Source organism: Gobius niger (assembly GCF_951799975.1).
Source record: "Gobius niger genome assembly, chromosome: 13".
In the NCBI taxonomy this organism is placed as follows: Eukaryota; Metazoa; Chordata; class Actinopteri; order Gobiiformes; family Gobiidae; genus Gobius; species Gobius niger.
In genome coordinates this window covers 12,588,841-12,614,662 of record NC_136864.1, presented here as the reverse complement: position 1 = coordinate 12,614,662, position 25,822 = coordinate 12,588,841, and the positions used below count along the sequence as shown (strand labels likewise).

Below are 25,822 nucleotides of genomic sequence, written 5' to 3'. Positions count from 1 at the left end.
CATTTTATGAAAAATTGTAAAACATTTAGACTAACAGACTATAATTTTAAGAGGTTTAACCCGCACCTTAGTCCTTGTGAAGTTTGTGCTGGATAAATGAAGACAGACAGACATGATCTGAGCCCTTTGAGTCCAGATTTATTGATACGGCTGTGCAGTCACAGAGCATGGTGGCACATGGGGCCTCCCGTCCAGCTGGGGGGGCAGTGACATTACACCAGCACGATCTCACTCATTCACTCTCACACGCACGCACACTCACTCACACTCACAAACCATTCAATCAAGACAAGTAGATAAAGAATAAGTCAGAGCTGTCTAAAGCAGAGCTGGTGCATGACAATTAGTGATTAAAACCGGCCTGGTGTGAAATATAAAAATAGAGAACAGTTGGTGATCTCGTAATTGAAGTTTGTTCGTCTTTGAAAGGAAAAAAAGAATCAAATGCACTGTTTAGAAGTCTCTCTCTCTCTCTCTCTCTCTCTCTCTCTCTCTCGTTCTCTCATTCATCATGAATCGCAGGTCACAGTGAATAGATCAGAAATGCACATAGTAAAGTATCCTCTGGCCGTTCACGCACACACTTCGCACAAGTTCAAAACATTTTGGAGATGCATCAAAAGCAAACGACAATGAATCAGATCTAACAGTGGCAAAAACACCGTATGTCCACACTTTCTTTTACAAAACACAGTGACGTGATGGGGGATCGTTTCGTGGATCCAAACACTACAGAAGACCACCAACAGTAGCGAGTGAAAGAGCGAACTAGACGAAGATTGTACACGTGTTGGTCCCTTGAATACACTATCAGGAAGGCTAGGTTCAGGTTTCGTCATAAATCTATAAATCTACTCTTCAATAATAGCTTTGAATGTACAGGTATAAGCCACTTGATTTGTATGACTTCCGAGCTGGTGATATATGCAACATAGAAATGGAGGGACTGCGTCAAGGAACAAAAAACGGTGGAAGTTTTCAGTGATTCGGAAACAACAGTTTACAGCACAGGATGGTGAATATTTATAACTTAAAAAGCATTTGAGAAAAGTGTTAAAATGAGCAAAAAACAAAACAAGGCCTGGTCTCTTGATCAGAGGTGGAAAGGACAAACATATACTTTTGTAGTTCACTTTTACACTTTCACAAGTTATAAAGGATGAGCATGAGCAGAAAAAAAAAAACATTAATAGTGTTGTGTCAAGATATACTTTGGGATCCTTTTGTGACAAGTACAGGACTACTTTATAAGTATCTGTAGTACCCTTCAGTAGTCACAGAGTAGCAGTAATTCAAAGCAGGACTGCACTGAAAAGAATGATCTGCAGTAGCTGTTACAGTCGTAGTAGTAAAAGTAGAACTAGTATATCCTTAGGCCCATTACAAAGAGCCCAAGTGACTTTTTTAAATTCAAGATTAAGGTTAAGGTGTACTTTATTGTCCCCGTAGGAAGATTTGTCCATAAACGCAAATTTAACTTTTAAACTATTGTAACCTTTTTCATCAATTATGTGGCTTGTCTTTTATGTTTTCCACTGCAAATGGCAAATAAACTGAATCTGAGTGAAGCGACCAGCGTCAAATTGGGGACGCTGTTTCCCTCCTCTCGCAAAGTCAAGGAAAATAAAAAAAACAGCTTCATGTCTCTCACTATAATTATTTCCAATTATTTTCATTTTCAACAAAATGTTTGGGCACCCCTGGTCTATAGTATGCCCATTTTTCTGCCTGGATGGTCACCCCTGTGTGCCCATCACCTGAGCAGGCCCAGGTCAATGCCGGAGTCAACAGCTTTTTTTTTTGCTGGGATACTCCAGGAGCAAAACATTTAAAATCTGGTTAACGGTGTTAGTTTTGATACCGTATTTTGATATTTGGCTTAATTTCAGTAAAATACGACGTTTTCTATAAATGTATTTTTGATCCAATGTCAGATATGTAAAAGAATATTGTCTCAAAATCATCTTGCGACCCCGACTTTGGGAACCACTGCTCTGGGCTATGATCTGAATATGCCCTTACATTATAGATGCAGTACACTTTTTGGCCATCAGGGTCAAATTGGGGGCGCTGTTTCCCTCCTCTTGCAAAGTCAAAGTAAAAAACAGCTTCATGTCTCTCACTATAATTAGCTTGTTGCACAATGTGGCTACGCTAGTTCCTCTGAGCTTAAGCTGTGGGCGCTAGTACTTCCTGTCCGTATTAATTTCCATTAAGATTAGCTTAGACTCGTTCGAATCATCGTATTTCCTTCAGATTCTGTGGTGGACAGTGAGTTCCTGGTAGATGATCACTTACTGCAGGTAACGAGTTGCTGAACAGTGTAAATATTTCCATAGAGGAGACGTCTATGTTTATAAGGATCAGTGAGTTTGTCTTGAAGCTAAAGGCTAACATTCATTTCATTTATATTTTTATTTTATTATACAATTTGAAATAGTGCCTCAAATATAAACTAATCTGCATATAAACCATCTTGTCCTAATTTAATTTTTTTTATCACTATATATTGTTATTCCATTTTTTAAAGCATGTTAGCCTTTAGCTTCAAGACAAACTATCAATCCTTTATGATCACAGGTGTCTCCTCTGAACTCGTTACATCAAGGTTTGAACACACAGTAAATGATCATCGACCAGGAAACTCACCGTCCACCACGTAATCTTTAGAAAATATGATTATTATTCCAGGTCTGAGCTCATTTCTATAGGAAAAGAATACAGACAGGAAGTACTGGCGCTCACAACTTCAGGTCAGAGGAACTAGCATAGCCATACTGTGCAACAAGCCAATTATTTGCAGTTAAATGTGTTATGCCCGTGACCCACAGGCACATTTTCATTTTCACCCTTGGAGACAAAAAGTTTGGGCCCCCCTGGTCTATTGTATGCCCATTTCTATTTAGTACCTAACGAGAACTCCCACCTCTGATCAGGACAAAACAACAGCACAAGCTCAAAATGACACAGAATCACAAGGTCAGTCGAAGAGAAGCGTGTGAAGTGGTAGGCACACATTCTGCCAGCTCTCAGCGCCGGCGGTTTCTATTCGGTAGAAAGAAAGAAAGTCGCGTGGTTGGTTTACGTGGTGTGGAAACTCCTTTATCGCAGCACTATACTCTCCGTAATATATCGTACAAAAAGTTGTTTTTTTTTTTTTAGCGCGTGGTAGGCTGAGAGAAGTTTTCATAGCGTGCTTATGTACATTGGTTCAACCGTTAACCCGTCTATTTACATCGACATGCACAATAATTAAGTTAAAAGCTCAAAGAAAGGGGGAAAAAAATAAAAAATACTGCCCAGATTGGACTTTTTTTCTTTTTTTTTGTCACAACCAGCTGCGAAGTTACACTATGTTACATTATGCGCAGTAAGCAGTAGTATAATCATCTTCTATACATTAGCATTACAAGACTTCCAGGAGGACGACAAAGACTCGGACATGGTTAACGACAAATGACCCTGACAGCAAAAGCGTCATGGGAAATGTGTGCATTGCAAAACACATAAAACATCACAGGCTAGGACATTGGAGGAGTGACCGTATTGGCTTCATAATGCTACAAAGGCGTGAAAAAAAAGGCAAGACAGTGATTTAAATAGGAAATCAAACATCGTGTATCTTACAATTTAACAAGTGATATGTAAAATCCCCTACGCCGACAATATTATCTTACAATATATGCTAAATTATCCATAAATATAGACTCTACTGTCCTTCTCTGCTTGTTACGTACAAACGTCAAATATGTACAGTGTGGGACGCACATCTAAAAATGGCCACGGTGAACACGAAAGCCGTTAAAACACGCGGGGAGAGCACTCGGGCGTGAAACTGGAGGTGAAACGTGAGTCTCTGCACACTGAAAGCATAGGTAAAATATTTTCCAAGACTCGCTAAAACACGAAAGTGCATCTAGTTTTGCATTTTGTGTTTCATTTTTCAAACAATGTATTGAAAGCTATTGAGAAAAGGAAAAAAAAAAAAAAGTACAATGGCTACAGTGTGAGTACAGTTCGGGGGAAAGGTTTAAGGAGTTGGAGTGCTGGGTTTATAATAGAGCTCTGCATACGTGAAGTAAAATAGTTGCAGTGGCAGGGGGAAGTTGATGTGTTGTGTAGACGTGACCACAAGGGGGAGACAGAGCCTGGGGAAGAAGAAGTCAGAGCATTTTTTTCTTGATGTTGTCGGAGTGGGCGAAGCTGGTGAGGACAGCAGCAGCATTCAGAGACACAGCATTCGGGGCACATTGGACTTTCATTATTCCATGGTAACCTCTGCGAAAGAGAAAGAGTTTCTGATTAGCTCGGCCAACTACGTTTTGAATGAGGAAATGCATTGAGGCGGCCATTCCCAATCATTTCAAGCCAATTACCACCCATGAATTTATCAGGCTTTACAAATATACTTCAAGCCAGAGTTACTTTTGTCAATGAATAAATTGTGAGCGTTATCGTCATATCTTAAGTGGCTGACAAAACAAAAACTAAATAAAAGATAGTTAGTGATTACGGAAGGTTTAACCTCTTAACCCCCACCTGAACCGAGCACGTTATCACCAGTTTGGGATTGCCCAAATCTAAAAGTTTCTTTAAAAATGCCCCAAAATTGTGACAAAAAATGAGAGAGCAACAAAAAAATAAAAATAAAAAAGTGACAAAAATGTGACAAAAAAGCAACAAAAAAAATCAACAAAAGCACAACAAAAAAGTAGCAAGAGCAGAAAATATGTGACAAAAACTCAACAAAATAGTGGCAAGAATGAGATGAACAAAAAAGTGGAAAAAGTGACAACACGGCAAGATCCGTCTAGATCAGTTTTGTTGGTCTTAGCTTTCAAATGAGGTGCAGGTTATTACACATTGGTACAGAACTGTACTAAATTAAGTTAGGCACAATGTATCAAGGTAACGTAAAATAAAGCAAAACCACCAAGGGAGCTGATTTCTGTTTTTTGAAAACTAAATAAATGTTAAAGAAATACAACAATTGCAACAATTTAATACATTTTCAATCAAAGAGCCCCAAACCTTAGAAATGTACTACTGTTATTGTTGTAAGAGTTATTGTTGATTCAATTTGCAACAATAACTACATTTTGTCGACTAAAACTAAAGGAATAATTTGAGTAAATCTTGACTAAAACTATAAACAGGAAAAAGACATTTTCATTACAGGTTAAAAATAAATTCAAACGTAAACTTGAATACTACATCAGGGGAGAACTGGAGCTAAGAATGTCTAAACTAGGACTAAACAAGGGTGACATCAGGTCTGAACTAGGACTAACACAGGTTTAGACCAGAAGTCCACATACCACCAGTGGTACCCGTACCACCAGTTTGAGAACCATTGCAATACTGTAAAAGATTGATTTGGCAACACATGATTATAGTGAATAAAGGAGAAAACAATGATTGAAATGTATGTCAAAAACAAACTAATCTAATAATCTGCAAACTCACCATGGACCGCTTTGTTCTTGTTGTCTTCACTTTCTGGGGATTCAGCTCTTTCAGACAGCTCCCCTGCAAAAAAAAAAGAGCCGCTCTGTTTGATACATTTCAAATCAAAGACCAGAGATGATATTTATACCCCACTGCACAGACCTCAGTGGTACTTCAAAAGAATTGTGTCTGTAACACACTGTACCGGCTGCTCCTCTCGCTCTGCAGGACTTACCTTTTATCAACAAAAATCTATATGCAAATTTGATTTCCTTTTTAGCAGAGATAGACATACTGTATCTCATTTAACCCAGATGCCCTTTCTAGTTTATTCTTTTTAAGCTTTTGTAGAGCTTGTAGTGATTCATAAAATGACGAGACAAGCCTTAAGAAGGTGAGAGTCTGTCACAGTAAATGAACTTGACCCACTAGAAGAATTAGCTTAACAGTCACCTTGACAGTAGAGATTTAATGAGTACAGTCACCTGCTGCATGCTGTAGTACATGTTTGTAGTACAAATCTACATTGACGTCCTACACTATCTTACATTAAGCGTTTAATATTTGTTTTTTTACGCTGAGTACCTAGTAAAGACTTAGTAACATCAACAAGTGGAGATTTTCAAATATGGCAATTATTAAAGGTGTGTGGATCGGGAAGTTTGGGCATCTCTGCTGAGACTGCTGCCCCCGCGACCCGGCCCCGGATAAAGCGGAAGAAAATGGATGGATGGATGGCAATTATTAAAGGCACAGCACCTGTTTTTTGTTGTTGTTGTAGTGGAACAAATTTAGTTTTGTCCTCCTTTAGTATAGTATTTTAAAATGATAAAGCATTTGTATCAATTTCATGGACTTGACCCCAAAGAGCATAGGTGTCAAACTCTGGCCCAATGTAATTATATTTGGCCCGCGAGGCTATACCAAATGACTACTCGAGCTGGCCCACTGGTATTATACTTTTTTTTTTCAGATTTTGCATATCTGGACTATTAAGTTATATATTGTATAGTAATAAGTGTTGCTTGTTCCATATTCAATGTTAAAGCAAATCTTGTTTGGGTCCATATTAAAAGGTTCATTTGTTCTATGGTGGCCCGCGACTTTGTTCAAGTTTTACATTTTGGCCCACTGTGTATTTGAGTTTGACACCCCTGCCATAGAGTGTAATAAATAATAGACAACTCCTCCTCACTCTTCCCCGTTTGCCACTATGACCACGTTCGAGGGGGAAATCATGGTGGATTTACAGACTTCCCCTCCCTTTCTCATAAGTGTGGGATCTTCACTGTAGACTCAGCCCTTGTGTGACGTGTAGCTCGCGCAGCTCCAATGCTAACAGTCCGGCCCTCATTAAGAACCAGATTTCTAAAACGTTTCTATACGAAAACCAGCCTGGTCCCTTTAATTGTAGCTAACTTAGCGTTATGACAGGAGGAATATCTAGCTATAAAAAGTTCCAAAAAATGAGGGACCAGGCTTTAAAGTTGTTTTTAATGTATCTAAAGTGTAATGATTTCTAATGGGAGACTAGTGCCTATATGCAGGTACTACAGCAATGGCGGCCTCTAGTGTCGTGGTCTTAAAGCAGAGAAGCCAGCGGCCATTGCTTGAGTAGTATGAGTTTGGACCGCAACAAACATTTTAATTTAGCAGCTTCTTCATTCATTGTTAGTTCTTAGTTGTAGTCTTTGTTTTTGCCCCAGCCCAGAACAAACAAAGAATAGATAGAGGCTAAGTTTGAATGAAAATCTACAATACTGCGCTAACATTCCTGTACAATTAAGACAGAAAAATCAAGCTTATTAGGACGCCTTTAAGGAGCTCCTTGGGATGTGGGTAAAGATCTGCTCTAAGTACCATTGTGCAGCTGTGGACTCTTGTGGTTGCTTGGCCCGGGCTCCTGCTCAGACTCTCCCGTGCTGTTGTCCCCTGACGCTCTGCTGACCTCCGCCGTCTCTGTCGATGTCTCTGCCTCCTCTGTCGCGCTCTGCTTCGGGTCCGGCTCTGGTTCAGTTTGTTCAGCTGGGGGATCCATAGCCTCCTCCGCCTCACGTTTGGCTCTCTCCTCGGCTTCTGAGGTCACAAAGTACAGGGCAAGGTCGGCGTTAGTCCGGAGCAGAGCTTACTATACACAAATGAGTTACTTCAGGCAAGACACTGCAGGTAAAAGGGGGGAAATTAATACATTAGAAATACTTTTATTGCTCAGACATAATGAAAGAAAAATGTAGCTATCTTTTGTATAAAATGTATTAATTTGGAAATTGTGTGATTTAAGTGTAAAAAAAAGCCTATACACATACAGCAATCTAGACACACAGATCTTTTCAGTGTCATTGCGTAAATTTGACAATATGTTTTTTTTCCTGGTGAACTTGAAAATGAATTTGAGTTTTCTGCCGTGCTGCACTTATCAGGTAAAGGCACGATGGATGAGGTGTCTTCTCCAAGGACACAATGATAATACAAAATGCCAAACCAACAAACTTTAGATGAACTCTCGGCAAGTCAACAGAGTAAGATCTAAAAGAGACCGAACCGCTGTAGTTGTAGTCCTTATTTGGACACTTCTTTCAGTGGGACTAAAGCTGCTTTGGTTTCAGGACTAAAAAGGTGTATCTTGCATCCCACACTCATAAATGTCAGTCAGTTTTATAGGTGGATTTTCCCCGTTCTCCTCTGTAAAATCAGGTTTTAAGACTTCATTCCACCCATAAATCCAAGTTATTGGATTTCTATTTATGGGCGATATACTGTACCTTTGGTAGTCTCTGCCCTCCACCTCCAATTCTTTGTCAAAATATAGTAAGAAGGGAGTCTAGTGTAGATAGTGTGTTTTAATTACCAAAAAAAACTAAACAAAATTTAAAAAAATATTGACTAGAAGTAAGTTGAGGACTTTATCGGAGAACAAATGTTTATTTTATTTTTGCAGGTGATGCTTAGATAAGTGATATTTGCTGAAAATATTTGTATTTAAAGCAGAACAAAGTAATTCATGCCCCTAAGCGCCACTGCAGGTGTCGTAGCAAGTTGCGTTTTTTTACTCATTAATTGTTCGTGAGAGTAAGTACTACGCTAACAAAAAAGACAAAGGGAGAGAGGGATATTGTACATCCAATTATGCAATGGAGTTATTTTTTTTTCACTCAAACTTGGCTGTAAATAATGTTTAAGTGGTGCTAGCCCGCAGTTAGCTTTGCCCGTTAGCCTGTTTGCTTCTTCTTAGTGATTCCATTAGTGTGTATTGTGCCTTTGACCCGTAGCCAGCGAAGTTGCAAGGGTGGTTTTCGGGCCAGAGACACCAGGGGGAGATGAAAGACCCCCCAATCATCCCATTAACACTTGTATTGCCCCCAGGGGAAATAGGAAAATGATTTATTATGGTAAACAAGTTACTTAGTATACTTAGGACTTTAAACGTCTGTTCATTTATGTCTTTTTTATGTGATTTATGAATGAAACCAGTATCTAATAAACTTGGCCATACATTAGTGATCAACCATCACCACATTGCAGTCTGACAAAGACAGACACAGCAACATGGACAATTTGAAATGAGCTCTATTTTGTTATTGTTATAGAACTATTCTTTATCAGGAGCCACTACTCTGGTTTGAACTCTTGGGACTGACACACACTGACTGTTTGTGACGTTTTTTTGTAAAATGTTCTGAGGTTTGCTACAAATTAATTGCCCTTCAGGATCAATAAAGTTTTCCAAATCTGAAAAATATTTATTGCTCAAACTGTACCTTTCGTGGCCTGTGACTTCCACCGCTCTCTGTTTTGAGAGACCTCCTCATTCCACAAGCACTTGAAGTTTTTCATGTCGACGGTCAACAGCGAGCTCTGTCCAGACGAGCCGCTGTCAGAGCCGGTGCTCTTCATGCTGTGCCTCTTGGTTTCCTCCGAGCTAATACTGTTCAGGCTGAGGCAAGAGAAACAACAAGAAATAATTTATTAACGGGCCGAGGTCACTGGTGTTATTCTGAGAGATAATGGTCAGAGATGTGGTGTAGTCGGCAGTGTTGGTCATGCTCAAGTACGAGGGAATTTCATGACATAATAACGCAAACAAAGCTTTTACTTTCAGCAGACGGCATGCCAGAAAATCTATACCACTGTAATAAACATCCTTTGTGCGCAGAACGGTCTGGTGATGGATTATGGGCATAAAAAATGTCCCTCCAAATTACAACAAAATCCTGTACAAATCAAAGCCCTTCAGCAGTCAAAAAAGAAATTGCTATAGTGTGTGAACAAAGCAAAGTACTACTAAGTATGTTTGTGACAAGGGGGTAACAATATGGTTAAAAGCTCAAAAGAGTTGATATGTAACCTTTAATGTCATCTCAATGCTCAAGGTTACCATTCATTTGGCTTTGGGGTAATTGCTTAATTTATTAATACGTAGAGTGTCTTAAATGCTTGTCAATCTTCATGACAACCACAGCCGTGTTTGAATCTGCCGTGGAAATACCATGAATAAAGGGACAGAGATTAGAGCGTGTTGGAGGAGAATGAGAGGAGACAGGTGGGTGGGCAGAAAGGCGCCGTAGTGAGAGATGATCGCACAGCTCTCGATGCAGTGAACAAGAAACCTATTGATAGCGCTCTGTGACATGACGTGAGGGGAATACGCAAAGGCGACACACTGTTTACATAGCCACATACGGAAGCAGTTTGATATTTAAACACCTGGCAAGTTAAGAAAAAATAAAATATTACAGCAGCATTCACAGATCTTAAATGTCAGTTTCAAGGGACGTGCCGCTGTTTGCAGAAAGGTTCGGACTTATTCGAGCACAAATGGATTGCTCATAGAGGACTCATGTGTTGTTCATTGCCTTCCTATTAGACTTTAATCATGTTGAGTACGCACTTCAGTCAAGGAGATATCAGCTTGACAGGAAGGAAACAGTGCAGCAACGTGTTGATTAAAGAAAACTGAAAAAATCCTCAGCACACGCCGTCTCGGTTCCATCTGCTGCTGTGTCCTTCTAAAGTTACACTGCTTTAAGAGTGTTTTGAAACTTCTTTTTTTTCCTCTTTCTTTTGTGGATAGCCTTGAGAGCCGTACCTTGAGCGCCTGAAGCCTGCCAGCCCCGAGTGCGTAGCCTCTTCGATGAGCGGAGTCACTATGCGCTCCATCATGTCGGTCAGAACAGTGAAGGTGGGCACCACAATGAAGTCGATGAAACCTGGAGAGGAAGGAAGGAAGTGTGTATATCATGCACTCACAGCATTCACAAAAGCTACTTCAATGCTGCCATGACCATGTGGAGTCCCCCAGGGGTCAATCTTGGGACCCCTCTTATTCAAACTGTACACGCTTCCATTGGTTCAGCTAATACACAGCAATAATGTGTCATATCACAACTATGCAGATGACACTCAGATCTACTGTATGTGTCACTGACGGCAGGTGACACGGGCCTGTAGATACAATCTGTCACTGCATGGAACAGATCAGTTTGTGGATGCAAAACAACTTCCTCCTGAGATAATTGTTTTGACCCACAGACACAAAGAGAATGTGTTATCAGTCACCTTGAGTCTCTCTCTCTAAAACCAAGGGGTGATCATGGACTCAGACCTGAACTCAGACCTGAATCAGAAACTAAACATAAAACTACCTTGTTTCTGAAAAAATAAGTATATATATATATAGTTTATAGAGTTCCCAGTAGGGGTGGGCCATATTGTATCGCATATCGTTATCGCAATATACATTTTTGATATCGTTGTAATTTTTATATAGTTGTGGACACGATATAATTTATGTTACGCTCAGCTCCATCAGAGCTGCATGAACACTGTAGAACACGGTGACAGGTGCTTAAAAAGTAAAATAAAATGAAGGATGTAAACTGCTTGAGTAGAAAAAAAAGACTTTGAGCAAAAAAAAGAATAAAATATCACTGAACTAATCTTCCCAATAGGCGTAAGGCTGGGATTTTGAAGTAGTTTGTCCATTGTCAATTATATCGTCAAATATATCGTTATTGTGATATTTCTTTTTAAAATCGTGATATCGAGATTTTAGGCCAAATCACCCTGCCCTAGTTCCCAGTCAATTTGTTTGCCATTTAACAATAAACTAAACAAACTTTTTTGCGGCCTATGTGCTGCCACCCGCGCCTATACAGTGAACTGCATTGAATCTCTGTTAAAGTAAAGCTGCTCATGACCACGCGGCGATCTGATGAGCAAATCTTTGCCCAAACACGCCCCGACAACGCGCAGCAGAGGAGGAAGGGTAGGATGTAGGCTTTTAGCAGTACATCCACACAGCATCAGGCGAGTGTGTCAGCAGCACTTACCGCACCGTGGAGGAGTTAAATGTACTACTGCGTGCAAATACTGTCTTTCAGAGGAACAAAACAAACTTGTCAAAGCCTGACAACCCTGTGAGTGACTATTTTTTATTCTCTCCTTAAACTTCTTGCGAGTTGGACCTGGCGATAAAGTACACTGTCTGGCTTGTACTGTATCTTGTTAATGCTCGAATAGGCGACGTGATTGCTGATACAACACAAAAACAGCACATTTCTACTCTTGTCAACTCACCAATCTGGGACTGAGCCACCATTGTTGACTTTCTATCACACAGCGGCGAGAACGGCAACCCCAGCTCGGCTTCTTTGTCCCCCTGAAAATGCATTTTAAAAGAACCTGTCAAAAACACTCACAGACTCCAGTATATCATTCGCTGCGCTCGTGCCTTTAGGCTTGTACACACCCCCTCAATGTATGCTTTATGCAAACTGTCACTCCGCCACCATCCACCGTATGCTCACGCATTGGTCTGGCCCCCCCGCCTCTAGTGCTTTTTATTTTTGAGCCAGAAAAGTGTGTTATATTCTCTGCTGATTCGTCACGAAACAGATGAGCCATGGAGTTTGGAGAGAGGCAATGTTCTGGAAACAAACTATTTATTGTCATTTCTTCCAGTCCCAAGAGACCTGGCGCCGCTACAATAACAATAGCGCTGATAATGAGAGAACAATATGGATAAGTAATGGCAGACAGAAGCAATGCGGCGGCGGCAGTTTTTCTTTTAAGCTAATGCCCCGCTTGACGATGTTCAGAAATGCGTTATTTATAATTCATAGACAAATAGAATGGTTTGTCAAAGAGATAATGTTTATTTAAGAGACTGACAGAAACCAATGGAGCAGCTTCAGCAAAAACCGGCGTGTCTGCTTTGCATGGCCAAACAATTCACAAAACTTTATATTTGCTCTGGAAAAGCTGATCCTAATGTAAATCTTCTGTTTACTCCGATTCCTTTCGACTTGACCGGAAGTGACTATTTTTTCAAGTGTTTGTGAAAGCTCTACTTTCCAAACGTAACCTTCACCTTCACTTATAAAGTCCAGCTCCTGGTGCCGTGTCAGGAAACTGAAACTTTCACAAAAGGCAAAAGGCCAAGGGGGAAACAAAAGTATGATTCTGAAATACAAAGGATCAAGTGCACTTTGTAGTCCTAGAGTTTAGAAGTGGTTACGTCTGGATTTCACCCAAGATTGTGTCTTCTTTAAATCCCTTTGAAGCCAGGTAATAGTGTCATTTTATTTAACCTGTTATCTGCCATTTTAGGGTTAGAGTTATTTTCTCCAATGATGCATATCTAAATCTCAAAGTGTATTGACAGGAGAGCTTACAGCCTGTATGCCAGTGTGATACCTAATGTTGGGAACGTTACATTAACAAAGTAATGAGTTATAGTTACTCTCTACTTGTTCCAAAAAGTAACAGAGTTAGTAACTGAATTACTCTATAATAAAAGTAACTTGTTACCAGAGAAAGTATGGAAGACTATAGGCACCTTAATTCAATTGTCTATTCATTTGTCAAATGGCTATGCATTATGTTATTTTAGTATACATTTTGTAATTGTATTTGGCAATATTCTATTCCAAAAGTTCTAATGGCAATTCAATATGTAAAGTGTCAGTGCAATGTCTTCATATATTTCAAAATACAAGATTTTGAAATGAATAGCATAATTGCCATGGGATTTTGGCCTCTTTATTCATTGTTCTATTCATTCTTAAAATGGCATTTAGTTTGGAGTTGCATTTGGCAAAGTGGAATGTTATATCCTATTTTGACATGTAATTTTCTATTCCAAAAGTTCTAATGGCAATTCACTATGTAAAGTGCCGATGCAATGTCTTTATATATGGCAAAATACAAGATTTTGAAATGAATAGCATATTGCCATGGGATTTTGGCCTCTTTATTCATTTTACAATGCAATTGAGAATTATGCATTTGACATTCTACAATGTGTAATGCAATTTACATTTGATAGTGTATTATGTATTTTTAGTTGACTTTTGACAATTATGCATTTTGTTATGCAATTTACATTTGATAATGTATTATGTATTTTTAGTTGACTTTTGAGAATTATGCATTTGACATAAAAGAATACGTGGTGAAACAGCACCATCTTGTGGTTACAGCATTGCGGAATACAAAACGTCTCACGCGCAGAAAGTCTCTTTATTCAATTTCCAATGCAATCCGCTCCTGGCCAATCAGAGAAGAGCTCGCCTCAGCAGCGCACGCAGCTCAGGCAGCGCAGCAGCCGTGAACCACAGCCAGGCAGGCTCAGGCTATGGTGACTTCTTGTTGGTGGAAATAATTGCAGTCATGGCAGATTTGATGCAACTGATCAGACTTCATGAAGATTCAGAGCTAATCCAACGTTTTGGTAAGCATTTGTCTTGTGGGTGAAAAAAATAAAGCTAGTCAGACTGCTAACTGGGTGCTAATGCTAAGCTATCCTGTAGCCTCGATTCGAGTGTTTATGACCATGGTTCCCAGTGTATGCGCGTTGTGCCATCACAAGCACGGCGTCGGCCTGCGCTCACACCAATGGTCCTTATCAGTCCTGGGTCTGTCCTGTTTACACCCAGTTTTTACCAGATTCAGTGTGATAGATATAACTATGTCCTTTGGTTTTGTTTTGCACAACACCCAGGTGCACAAGTTCTCAAAAATAGTCAAGGAGCAACGAGTCTAGAGGTTTTAGAGTTAGCCTATGTTATTAAAAGTAATAAAGCCGTACAGGCATGAGACACTGATTCAATTAATATAGGGAGAACATTGCATGAATAAATATCCATAGACACTTTGTTTGCTGCAGCATTCTGTCACGTTTTGATGGGTGTTATTATGTCAGGCAGTGCCAAAAAATCACTAAAAATTCATGAAAATGGTGAAATGAGCTGTTTTGGATTTGACTGTTTATTTTTGCAGATTGGTCCTTCACCCTATGTGGCAGACAAGTCTCAAAGGTATGATGGGTCCACAGCCATCCATCCTTTCACAGCCCAAACTCCAGGACCAGATGCCCTCCTTCCAGTGTGGCGGTTTCCAGTGTTAAAAAAGACAATGCAACATGGGTCTAAACGCTTTTAGGCAAAAGCATTGTGACGGTTCATGTTGTTGTTCACATGATAGACAGAGGGATCACGCTAAAGCTGAAAGACATTGTGGAAGCGATTTTTACATCTTGCGCCTACTTTATATATTGTGTAACTAATTTTCAGATGCCCATTGCAAGAAAAAAAAAACATTGTAATTAAACTTGTATTGTCTAATTGTTACTTGTATAGTGAAAAAAGGTGTCTTTTTATTACAATCATTGTAGAAAACTACAGAATCTAGTTACAAATTCCATGTAAGAGTAGGCTACATTTGTTTGAATGTCTATTTTTTTTTAAACAAATATTTGCCTTTCTTGGCCATTATTTAGTGTAGTAGATGTTACCTAAAAATTAAAAATATGACTCGCAAATTGTTTGCATGTTTGCAATCAGTTAATTAGTTAAAATAGATTCTTTTTTTTTTTTTTACTATAAAAATATATATATACACTGCTCACAAAAACTTAGGGCACACTCAAAAAACACATCCTAGATGTCAATCAATTCGATTTATCGGATGAAAATCTTTATTCATAGTGTAGGGCAATGTGTTGAGAACAAAATAACATAAGAATGATAAATGGAAATCAAATTCTCAGCCCCTGGAGGTCTGGATCCAAAATTATAGTCAAAATCAAAGTGACAACTCAGGTCACTGGTTGATCCAGATTCTGTAGAAATTCCTCCAAACGAGTCTGTATCATCCTCAGTCGTGTGTGTGGCCTCCACGTGCCTGAATGCACTCCCTACAACGCCTGGGCATGCTCCTGATGAGACCACGGATGTCCTCCTGAGGGATCTCCTCCCAGACCTGGATTAGAGCATCAGTCAGCTCCTGGACAGTCTGTGGTGTGACGTGGCGTTGATGGATGGACCGAGACATGATGTCCCAGATGTGCTCTATTGGATTTAAGTCTGGGGCAGGCCAGTCCAGTCCAGAACATCAATACCTTCATCATGTGGACCCATCATACCTTTGAGACTTGTCTGCCACATAGGGTAAAGGACCAATCTGTGCAAAAATAAACAGTCAAATCCAAAACAGCTCATTTCACCATTTTCATGAATTTTTAGTGATTTTTTGGCACTGCCTGACATAATAACACCCATCAAAACGTGACAGAATGCTGCAGCAAACAAAGTGTCTATGGATATTTATTCATGCAATGTTCTCCCTATATTAATTGAATCAGTGTCTCATGCCTGTACGGCTTTATTACTTTTAATAACATAGGCTAACTCTAAAACCTCTAGACTCGTTGCTCCTTGACTATTTTTGAGAACTTGTGCACCTGGGTGTTGTGCAAAACAAAACCAAAGGACATAGTTATATCTATCACACTGAATCTGGTAAAAACTGGGTGTAAACAGGACAGACCCAGGACTGATAAGGACCATTGGTGTGAGCGCAGGCCGACGCCGTGCTTGTGATGGCACAACGCGCATACACTGGGAACCATGGTCATAAACACTCGAATCGAGGCTACAGGATAGCTTAGCATTAGCACCCAGTTAGCAGTCTGACTAGCTTTATTTTTTTCACCCACAAGACAAATGCTTACCAAAACGTTGGATTAGCTCTGAATCTTCATGAAGTCTGATCAGTTGCATCAAATCTGCCATGACTGCAATTATTTCCACCAACAAGAAGTCACCATAGCCTGAGCCTGCCTGGCTGTGGTTCACGGCTGCTGCGCTGCCTGAGCTGCGTGCGCTGCTGAGGCGAGCTCTTCTCTGATTGGCCAGGAGCGGATTGCATTGGAAATTGAATAAAGAGACTTTCTGCGCGTGAGACGTTTTGTATTCCGCAATGCTGTAACCACAAGATGGTGCTGTTTCACCACGTATTCTTTTATGTCAAATGCATAATTCTCAAAAGTCAACTAAAAATACATAATACATTATCAAATGTAAATTGCATAACAAAATGCATAATTGTCAAAAGTCAACTAAAAATACATAATACACTATCAAATGTAAATTGCATTACACATTGTAGAATGTCAAATGCATAATTCTCAATTGCATTGTAAAATGAATAAAGAGGCCAAAATCCCATGGCAATATGCTATTCATTTCAAAATCTTGTATTTTGCCATATATAAAGACATTGCATCGGCACTTTACATAGTGAATTGCCATTAGAACTTTTGGAATAGAAAATTACATGTCAAAATAGGATATAACATTCCACTTTGCCAAATGCAACTCCAAACTAAATGCCATTTTAAGAATGAATAGAACAATGAATAAAGAGGCCAAAATCCCATGGCAATTATGCTATTCATTTCAAAATCTTGTATTTTGAAATATATGAAGACATTGCACTGACACTTTACATATTGAATTGCCATTAGAACTTTTGGAATAGAATATTGCTAAATACAATTACAAAATGTATACTAAAATAACATAATGCATAGCCATTTGACAAATGAATAGACAATTGAATTAAGGTGCCAATAGTCTTCCATAAGAAAGTACCTCTTTGCGTTTCTGTTTTAAAAAAAAAGTTGCTATATGTCAAAGAATTTAGATATTTTTTTTTTCTTTTTCAGTTTTGAGCAATGAGTAAAACAGACAGGTGTTTGTACTTTCAAAGTACTATCTTTGTAAGAAAAGTGCATTTAACTTGAGTAAATTAAATCAAACTCTGTCAACCCAAGACAACTGGTCAAGCAAACCTGTACTTCCAAGTGTTTAGTTCAGCCCTGATGTTTTGTGCTGAATCCTTCCTTGGCTCTTTTGTATTCGGTGACTCCCAGAAGGAAAAATACCATATTTGGGTTATAGCGTCATCACGGGCATCCTTCGCAGGACACGTTGATGTAAAATCTGTTAATATTTGTGAATGGATACCCGTGGGAAAGCCGGCTTTGCGAAGTGGCAGAGCTGCTACTTACCTCCGCCTCGCTCGCGGACAAAACATCATAAAATAAGCGTACGGGGTAAGTTTTGTCATTTTTATACTCTGACATAGAAACTAAGATTGTGTAGTCCAACAATGGACGGTCGAGCCTTCTCACAGTGACCACTTTAATGCTAAGTATTGTACGTCAGGGAGTTCTCAGTTTCAAAGGAATCAACACTATTTCAGTGTTTTTTTAACACAGTTTTTAATTGTTCACAATCTTGGGGCAATTATGCTCCTCAAAGCCATCTGGGGAAGAGGGTAAATGCTTGAGGACCTGATAAGGCATTACTTTGAAAGCCACATATTTTCTTAAGTTTGCAAAAAGGTTTAAGAACCACTGGCATAATTGTCCACCACTGCTTTGCCGCCCGCTCGTACCTGTCTGAAGAACTCCTCGAGCAGGGAGGTGGTCCAGCGGTGGTGCAGGTCCCAGCTCTTGGCCGGGTGGCTGATGTCTGCGGTGTGGAGGAGCAGAGACAGCGCTTTGGGTTTGTCAAGCCTGGAAAATAAAGAAATAAAGACATCAATGATTTAAGAAGACATTAATGAAGACACAGTTTCTATTCTTGGACATTCAAACATATTATTGTATATGCTGTAGGTCCAAAGTTATTTATTTGGTTTAATTAGGAAATGGTTAATAGAATACATTCATAGAAAACACACGTGTAAATCAATGCAATATTCTATAATAGTGTAAAATTATAAAAATGATCTAATCCCACTCACATAGTTATAGTCATTATAGTCATTTAGCTCTTCTAGAGTTATTAGTGATTTACAAACCTTTGATAACAACACACTAGGTAATAACTACAGAAAGCATTTGTAAAGCATCAAATATTTAAATAGTCATGTATACATTTACAAGTCTTTCCTGATCATTTGTCGATCAGTTATATAAAAATAGTTATTAATGTTACTGCTGAGACCATCAACATGTTTAGCCCATCAACAAATTCCCCTGACCTTAACCACCTTAGACTTGTACCTAACCTTTAAGCAGAACTAAGTAACTCTTAGTTAGAGTTAGCTAGAGGCCATATGTGCCACTGCAGGTGCCGTAGCGTGTTTTTTATTCATTAATTGTCTGTGAGAGTAAATATAACGCTGACAGAAAAGACAAAGTGAGAGAGGGATATTGTACATCCAGTTACACAATGGAGCTCATTTTGTTTACTCAAACTTGGCTGTAAATACTGTTTAAGTGGCGCTAGCTCGCTGTTAGCTTTGCCCGTTAGCCTGTTAGCTTCTTCTTCATGATTCTATTAGTGTGTACTGGTGGCTCCGACCCAGTGCAGGAAAGCTGAAAATGTGGTTTCCTGGCCGGAGACACCAGGGGGAGATGAAAGACCCCTCCCATTAACACTTGTACCCCCAGAGGGACTACGGAAATTAACAAGTTACTAAGCACTGCTTTAACCAGACTCAGGGATGCACCAAAACCAACATCTATTTAGGCACATACACTTATTCAGGGAAATGTTTTTAGGTTTTAAGTGCTTACCAACGCTTTACAAATACCTTCTAGATGTGTTGTTATTGTTGTTTTACTCTATTTCTTTCATGCTTTGTCTTTGTTGGGCCGTGCGGAGATGTTTTTAGACACTATGTTTTCCAAGTTGGACAAAACACCTCATCCACTTCCTTAGCCTCGTTTTAAGTGCGTGATTGGCCGAGCAGCAAATGAACTATTGATGTCCACGGTGTACTTGTAAGTGATTAGATGTCTCTCCTCATTAAGGTGATCTATACTTGTAAAGCAAAGCATTTATGCAGCAATTTAACACACCTCTTCAAAAAGCAGCTGTATTTGTGGCAATTTGAAGCAAAATGCAAAACTAAAATTTGAGCCTGGAGTCTGGATTATTATTAGTTTGTGTGCTTCTGAACTGATCTCTCTCAATAAATGTCTTTGAGCTGACAAGACGAATGTTTGTTGCGAGTGGGAATACCGATTTCGATCCTTATCAGACAAATTTATTCTACGCCACTTAATGATCTACAGTTCAGAAAATGTCAGACGCTGAGAGGCCGACCTAAACCTCTCGGCACTTGGTGAAAAATGGACCTTATAGTGCCCGACCTGAAAATTTACAACTCGAGGTGAGCTGAGGACTTGTGCTCGACGAGCTGAGGCGCTGAATCATCCTTTGAGCGGAGCGGTGATTGAGATACAGTACAAGCCCGACTGCGCCCATTCAACGGGAAGCCTGACTGATTGCACTGCAGCATTTGGGACTTGTGATATTGTAAGTTACTAAAGGAGGGGTATGCAGAACTTTTGATTTCGATAGCATATGAACATTACTTTTATGTGTCCGTAGATGTTAAGCACACATTAGATATTTATTCACAATTGCGCAAACATTTCACATGATGTTAAAGCAGTGTTTGGTTGTTTTTACAGTTTGTTTTTGGTTCTTCACCCATTCATTCGATCAAAAGCAGAATGAAATCCCTTGCAAGTGAATGGTTCACAATATTACATAGGGGAAGAACTAGAAAGAGTTATTAGATTAGCCCGGAACAGCCTCAGTTGTGAGCCTTTTGTCCTAGGTCAAGGCCACATGCGGCTGATTTTAATGTGGCCCTTTGAGGAGCATGAAGTCCTGAACATGCAAAAAAAAAGTAAGTCTCTAGCCCATTCCTGTGCGGAGTTATGGATTTTTAACGAAATAACCAGTTTGCTCACTCCAGCCACTAGGGGGCAGCTTAAATAGAAAAAAAATGAAAGAATTCCACATGTGTTAATAAGAGATCAGGATATAAACAGCATATTATAGCCACGTGGTAAATGCTCAGTCTGCCCCAGGGCTTAGTGCTATCGAGTGTGGAGTGAAGAAATATGGCCTTTATGAAGCACTTTGAGAAACATGTGACACAGGCTGATGAAGTGAAATAAGTTTATGCTGTTGTTATTTATGAGGCCACAGTCCCTTACAATATATGCGGCCCTCGACCTGCCGTGGGGGCTGAATTTCGGCCCTCGACCCAAACGAGTTCCCCATGTCTTAAAGCAGTACTAAGTAACGTGTTTACCTTAATAAATGCTTTTCGTAGTCCCTGTGGGGGTAATACAAGTATTTATGGGATGATTGGAGGGTCTTTCATCTCCCCCTGGTGTCTCTGGACAGAAAACCATGTTTGCAACTTGACTGCCACCAGTCGGGAGAAAGCAATACACACTAATGGAATCACGAAGAAGAAGCTAACATGCTAACGGGCAAAGCTAACTGCGGGCTAGCGTCACTTTAAACAGTATTTACAACCAAGTTTGAGTGAAAAAAACTTTCCATTGTATAATTGGATGCACAGTAACCCTCTCTCCCTTCGCCTTTCCTGTCGGCATAGTATTTAATCTCCAAGACAATTAATAAGTTAAAAAATCGTAACTTGCTACTACACCTGCAGTTGCGCTTATGGCCTATAGGGGGAAGAGTTACTTAGTACTGCTTTAAACCATTGATGTGTAACAGTTTCACACATGCTCTGTCCCGGGTGCACAAGTACAGACCAATTAAAAAGCTCAACAGTCAACATTTACGTTTCCAAATGGGGAAATAAATTCGAGAACACCAAGTAAATTCCCGTTGTTAATTTGGCAAATCTAGTCACTCGATTTTGGAGCCAAATTGCCAATGCTGGAAGAACGAATCAGAGCATCTCCAAACCTGCACCTCCTGCAGGGTGTTCCTGGTCTGCTGTTCTCAGTATGGAAAGTGTTTCCAAGAAGGAACCGCTCTGAGCTTGCAACGGCTGCTCTATTTTGCAGAAGAAGTAGTTGTACATTAAAGGCGTCAGAGAACAAGCACATCACCATTTATTGCGAGTGTGGCTGTACGTTACTTTAGGCAGCTGTCTTTTCCATCCTCCCACATAATAAGGTGAGGATGCATCACAAGGTTACAGGGCAGTGAAAAAGAGCTGCTCATGTTTCCTCATGGCCTGTTTATGGCAGGCTGTGTTAAAGTGCCGTCTGAGCACGACTCCACTGCACCGGGCTTGAATTACACCACATTTAAGTCCATTCAGCACCACAGCACCAGCCGACCGCAGTCTCTCACTCCCCATTTGTGAGTGATTTCTCATCACTGTGTAAAGCAATCTGGGGATTTTTTTCTTTTCATTTGAATTTTTTTTAAAGTCTGATGGGAGATGAACCACTCAAAGTAAAGATGCATGTTTTTTCAGGGTTTTCATCAATAAAAACAGCAGAGGGAAACATTCATGGCTTTAATAAGTGTACATCCCTCATATTCACAGTCAGATGAGGCGACAGCGATTAAGAACCACGACAATGGCAGGTCACGGTTGGAAGCATTGAGTGTGCATGGTGATGTAGCAAACTGGAAATCAAGTTTTAAAGGAATTAAATTATGACTTTAATTTAGTGATGGTGGAACAAAGTTAGCGTAAAATGGTCCATTAGATCCTTTTTTCCCCAATCCATTCCCCATCCAACATTATTTAAATTGCACTTTAAAACAGCACTGTCAACCAAGGTGCAGCAGGACAAGCAGTAACTACAAGAGCAAAAAAAAGGTTAAAAAAAAAAAGAAAGAATTAATCCATAGTAGATATTATGTTTTTAAGGATAGTACATTTTGTTAAAATTTACACAATTACTAAATATCAAACTCTAGCTGTCCTTTACTTATTTAAGTCCCAAATTTCTCCTCAAATTGTTCTAAAACGATGGCAATAAATACAACTTCTGATTCTAGAGCCTGACGTTGTACTATATGACCAAAACTACTCCACCAATCCTAAATCTTCAGAAGTTGAAGATGTAGAAACTCACAGTGAAACAGCCGATGGTCCCTAAAATTTAATTTACTCTAGACAAAATTATACCAGCAGAAACACCTCTAGATAATGCGGACCAGCTTCAGGAGTCAACTGTATCATACCTCAAGGCCCTTAACTTTGACCTGCTAACTTCCAATAACATAAAAACACACAAGAAAAAGAACAAGAAGGGATGGAATAAACAGGGAGACAAGAAGCTTTCGATGTTGGGCTTCTAGGGTCTGGATATGAACTGCCAAAAGGTTCACGATCCAAAGATCCGGATGACAACGGCCTAACAAAGGATGTGGTCAAAAAACCAAGGGGACTTTCTAATTACACGAGTACCTCACACCTACTGACACACGCAGCTCTCATGTCAAACACATCCAAATACTGTAACAAGCTCCACTACACTATCCCCTTGCAGTGTTGCACCACGGCTGCCTTGCTTTGTGTTCTTCACCTGCCTTTTTACCTGATTGCAGCCTGCCATCCCGCCTACAAGTTGTGGGTTACGTCATGTGACTCATAGGGACTCAAACTAAATGCACCCTTTCAATTGCGAAACACCTCTGCACTGTTAGAAATGGAAACAACAACAGAAAGTTACTCAGTGTGGTGTTAGCCCTTCTAGACCCGCCCCCAAACTTCATCTAGTCTTCCTCATTTGCTCCCTCTGCACATAATCAAAGCCCGCAGAGAAACCCCCCACGAGGTCACCAAGTTTCCTCCCGTCAGCCCTGACTCGACTCGTCACATGGCTCAGGATTGATGGCTCATTGCGGTTCATTTGCAAACTCTGGCTCGATCCGTCACTGTGCAGCCCAAATGACTTGTGCATGGAAATTACCCCTTAAGCCTCCGTATAGTTGCTGATTTAACACCAAATTACTGCACTTTCAGTGGTTGGAAAATTTGCCCCTCTGTTTTATTGCAAAGTGCTGAGCTGGTCTGATATAACTGCGGCATTGTTTTAGCACTTATTATGCTAAGTACCACTATCTTTGCGAGGCTATAAACTTTGACAGCCGCATGTATTATTATTCGGCCATTTCACTTAGCTCCCATTTAAATGCTAAGAGGGCTAAGTAAGTGTTGAAACGGAATTTAATTTTACGACGCAGTGTGTTTGTCTCCACTTATGACGCCCAAATTGACGACATTGCAGTTAATTTTAAGCTCACCCCAAATCAAACGGGACAGCCGTAAACTTGTTGACAAGGTTTTATGGGTTATATTAACTTTCCGAAAGTGAAGGAGTTGGAGGCATCTGGAGAGTAGACACGGAGCTGACACTGGCCCCTTCCGAAACGAGCAGATTGGAAAGAGGTCTTACGCCAAACCGGATGTGCGTCAGCGTCCGCCATTATAAGAAGTTTCCGAATTGGTCTGTCAGTTAGGAAGGAGTTAGGAAAAGGAGCCTCAATGCAAACTATCATAGCCACTTGATGGTCCCTTACCGGCGATTAGGAGCTATGGTTAAGTACAACAACTACATTGTACTTATTAATCCCTGTAAGGAAATTCATTCTCTGCATTTGACTCATCCTCAATGCCACTGGGGTGACCTGTAGGAGCAGTGAGCTGCCAGCTTGGGCCGGCGCTTGGGGACCCATCCCCATGATGTGGTGGTCAGAAACACAGAAATCACCTATTGTACATGTTTTAGTGGTGGGGCAAACCGGAGTACCCGGAGGAAATCTACGCAGACACGGGGAGAACATGCAAACGCCACACAGAAAGGCCCCGTCCCTGGTGGGGATTGAACCTGGACCTTCTGACTGTGTGAAGCACGAGCTCTAACCGCTGTACCTCCGTGCCCTCCCATAAGCCACTGCACGTTTAAAAATGTTAAAATTAAGTATTTTCCTCCCCCTACATGTTCCAACAATGTCCCAATGTGTAGAATGAGCCAAGACCTGTGCACCACAACTGCCTCTAAAATCCTGCACTGTCACTAAAAACGGTGTTACTTCGGGTCCGAAGTGCCGTCATGCACGAGCTTTATATAGAAGTTGTAGTTACACATATGACCTGAGGTGGCAGTAGTGAGTATAAAATGGCAAACTTGCATCTAACCCCTTTAAGCCACATGGCTAATTTGCTACTGTAGCTTTATGAAACAGCTGTTGAAATAAAATAACACTAAAGGGAAATCCGATGGCTCATTTGGATTTTCTTTTTCTCCTTAAATGTCTTTGTTTGGACACTACTTGTTGGACACTATACACTAGGTGGCGACATGCACTTTTGTTTGGCCTGCACTCCACCAGTAGTTTTACAGAAGAAGAAAAACAGCTGTTGGTGATGTCACTTCCCCTTCCCCTGGGTAAGGACGGTCAGATTCCGCAAAATAGCTCTGAAGCTCTAGTTCACTAACTGCATAGAGATCTAACAGTTGACCCCATGAAAGGTTACGGATTAGTTGCTAGTGTTAGTACTTAGAGGCTACAATTTGATGGTTTTGGACGCAGCCACTGTCTGGTAAAGATGTGGCGCCCAGACCTCCACCCCTAAAACTGATGACCTGCTTTGGAAGGGAACAATAGTCTTCACACCCCAATTTTGTTTCCTGTCAAGGACTTTCAAAACTTGAAAGTCAAAAGGCCTGAATGAAAGTTTTGTGATGTTAGTTGAGATCTCTCTTATCACAGTGGACGGGCTCCCCATGTAATCAGCCGCCTGGCCCGCGCCCGCTGCTACTGGTCAAAAAGTCAGTCACGCTCTGTTGAGTTTTGTCAGATCTCCTCCAAAGACACAGCAGGCAAAAGCGGAGATAAACATACATTAACTACATCACAACAGGAGCCCGGGCCCCCATTAAGTCAAGTTTCTAATTAGAATGCTTGGATCGAAAGATATGTGGGCTTTTATATGTCAATACTGAGCTTATAGTAGTATATACTACCCCGGTGTTTGAGTAAGACAAGGTTGATCAAGTTACATTTGCTTGAGTGACTTCCATCACACTAAACTTGTACTTGAGCGATAATATTGTGAAGTAGCAGAAAACGTTTTAAAGTAAAACATTTGGTTACTCTTCCCCTTAGTGATAAAACTTTTTAACTTTTTCTTGAGTAATTATTTGGATGAGTACTTTTACTTCTACTTCCAATAAAGTAATGTACTGTAGGGTATTTATATGATAGAGTTATTAACGTGACTGTACAGAGTTTAAAAATGTTTAAATTAAGTATTTTCCTCCCTCTACATGTTC

At 40.2% G+C, this 25,822-nt stretch overlaps 1 protein-coding gene across 5 annotated transcripts in view; it reads right to left on the bottom strand.

Moving 5' to 3' along the window:
- Window positions 1-4,099: 4,099 nt before the first annotated feature.
- pde1cb (phosphodiesterase 1C, calmodulin-dependent b) overlaps window positions 4,100-25,822 on the bottom strand; it is a 162,439-nt gene continuing 140,716 nt past the window's right edge. For all 5 annotated transcript variants that reach the window (XM_079569732.1, XM_079569733.1, XM_079569734.1 and 2 more), the window contains 7 exons: window positions 18,190-18,310; window positions 12,025-12,106; window positions 10,535-10,655; window positions 9,207-9,382; window positions 7,309-7,524; window positions 5,467-5,529; window positions 4,100-4,278 (listed from right to left, as the gene is read on the bottom strand). In XM_079569732.1, the coding sequence (XP_079425858.1) occupies window positions 4,262-4,278; window positions 5,467-5,529; window positions 7,309-7,524; window positions 9,207-9,382; window positions 10,535-10,655; window positions 12,025-12,106; window positions 18,190-18,310 (796 nt within the window). In that variant the 3' untranslated portion in view covers window positions 4,100-4,261. The remainder of the gene's footprint in view (window positions 4,279-5,466; window positions 5,530-7,308; window positions 7,525-9,206; window positions 9,383-10,534; window positions 10,656-12,024; window positions 12,107-18,189; window positions 18,311-25,822) is intronic.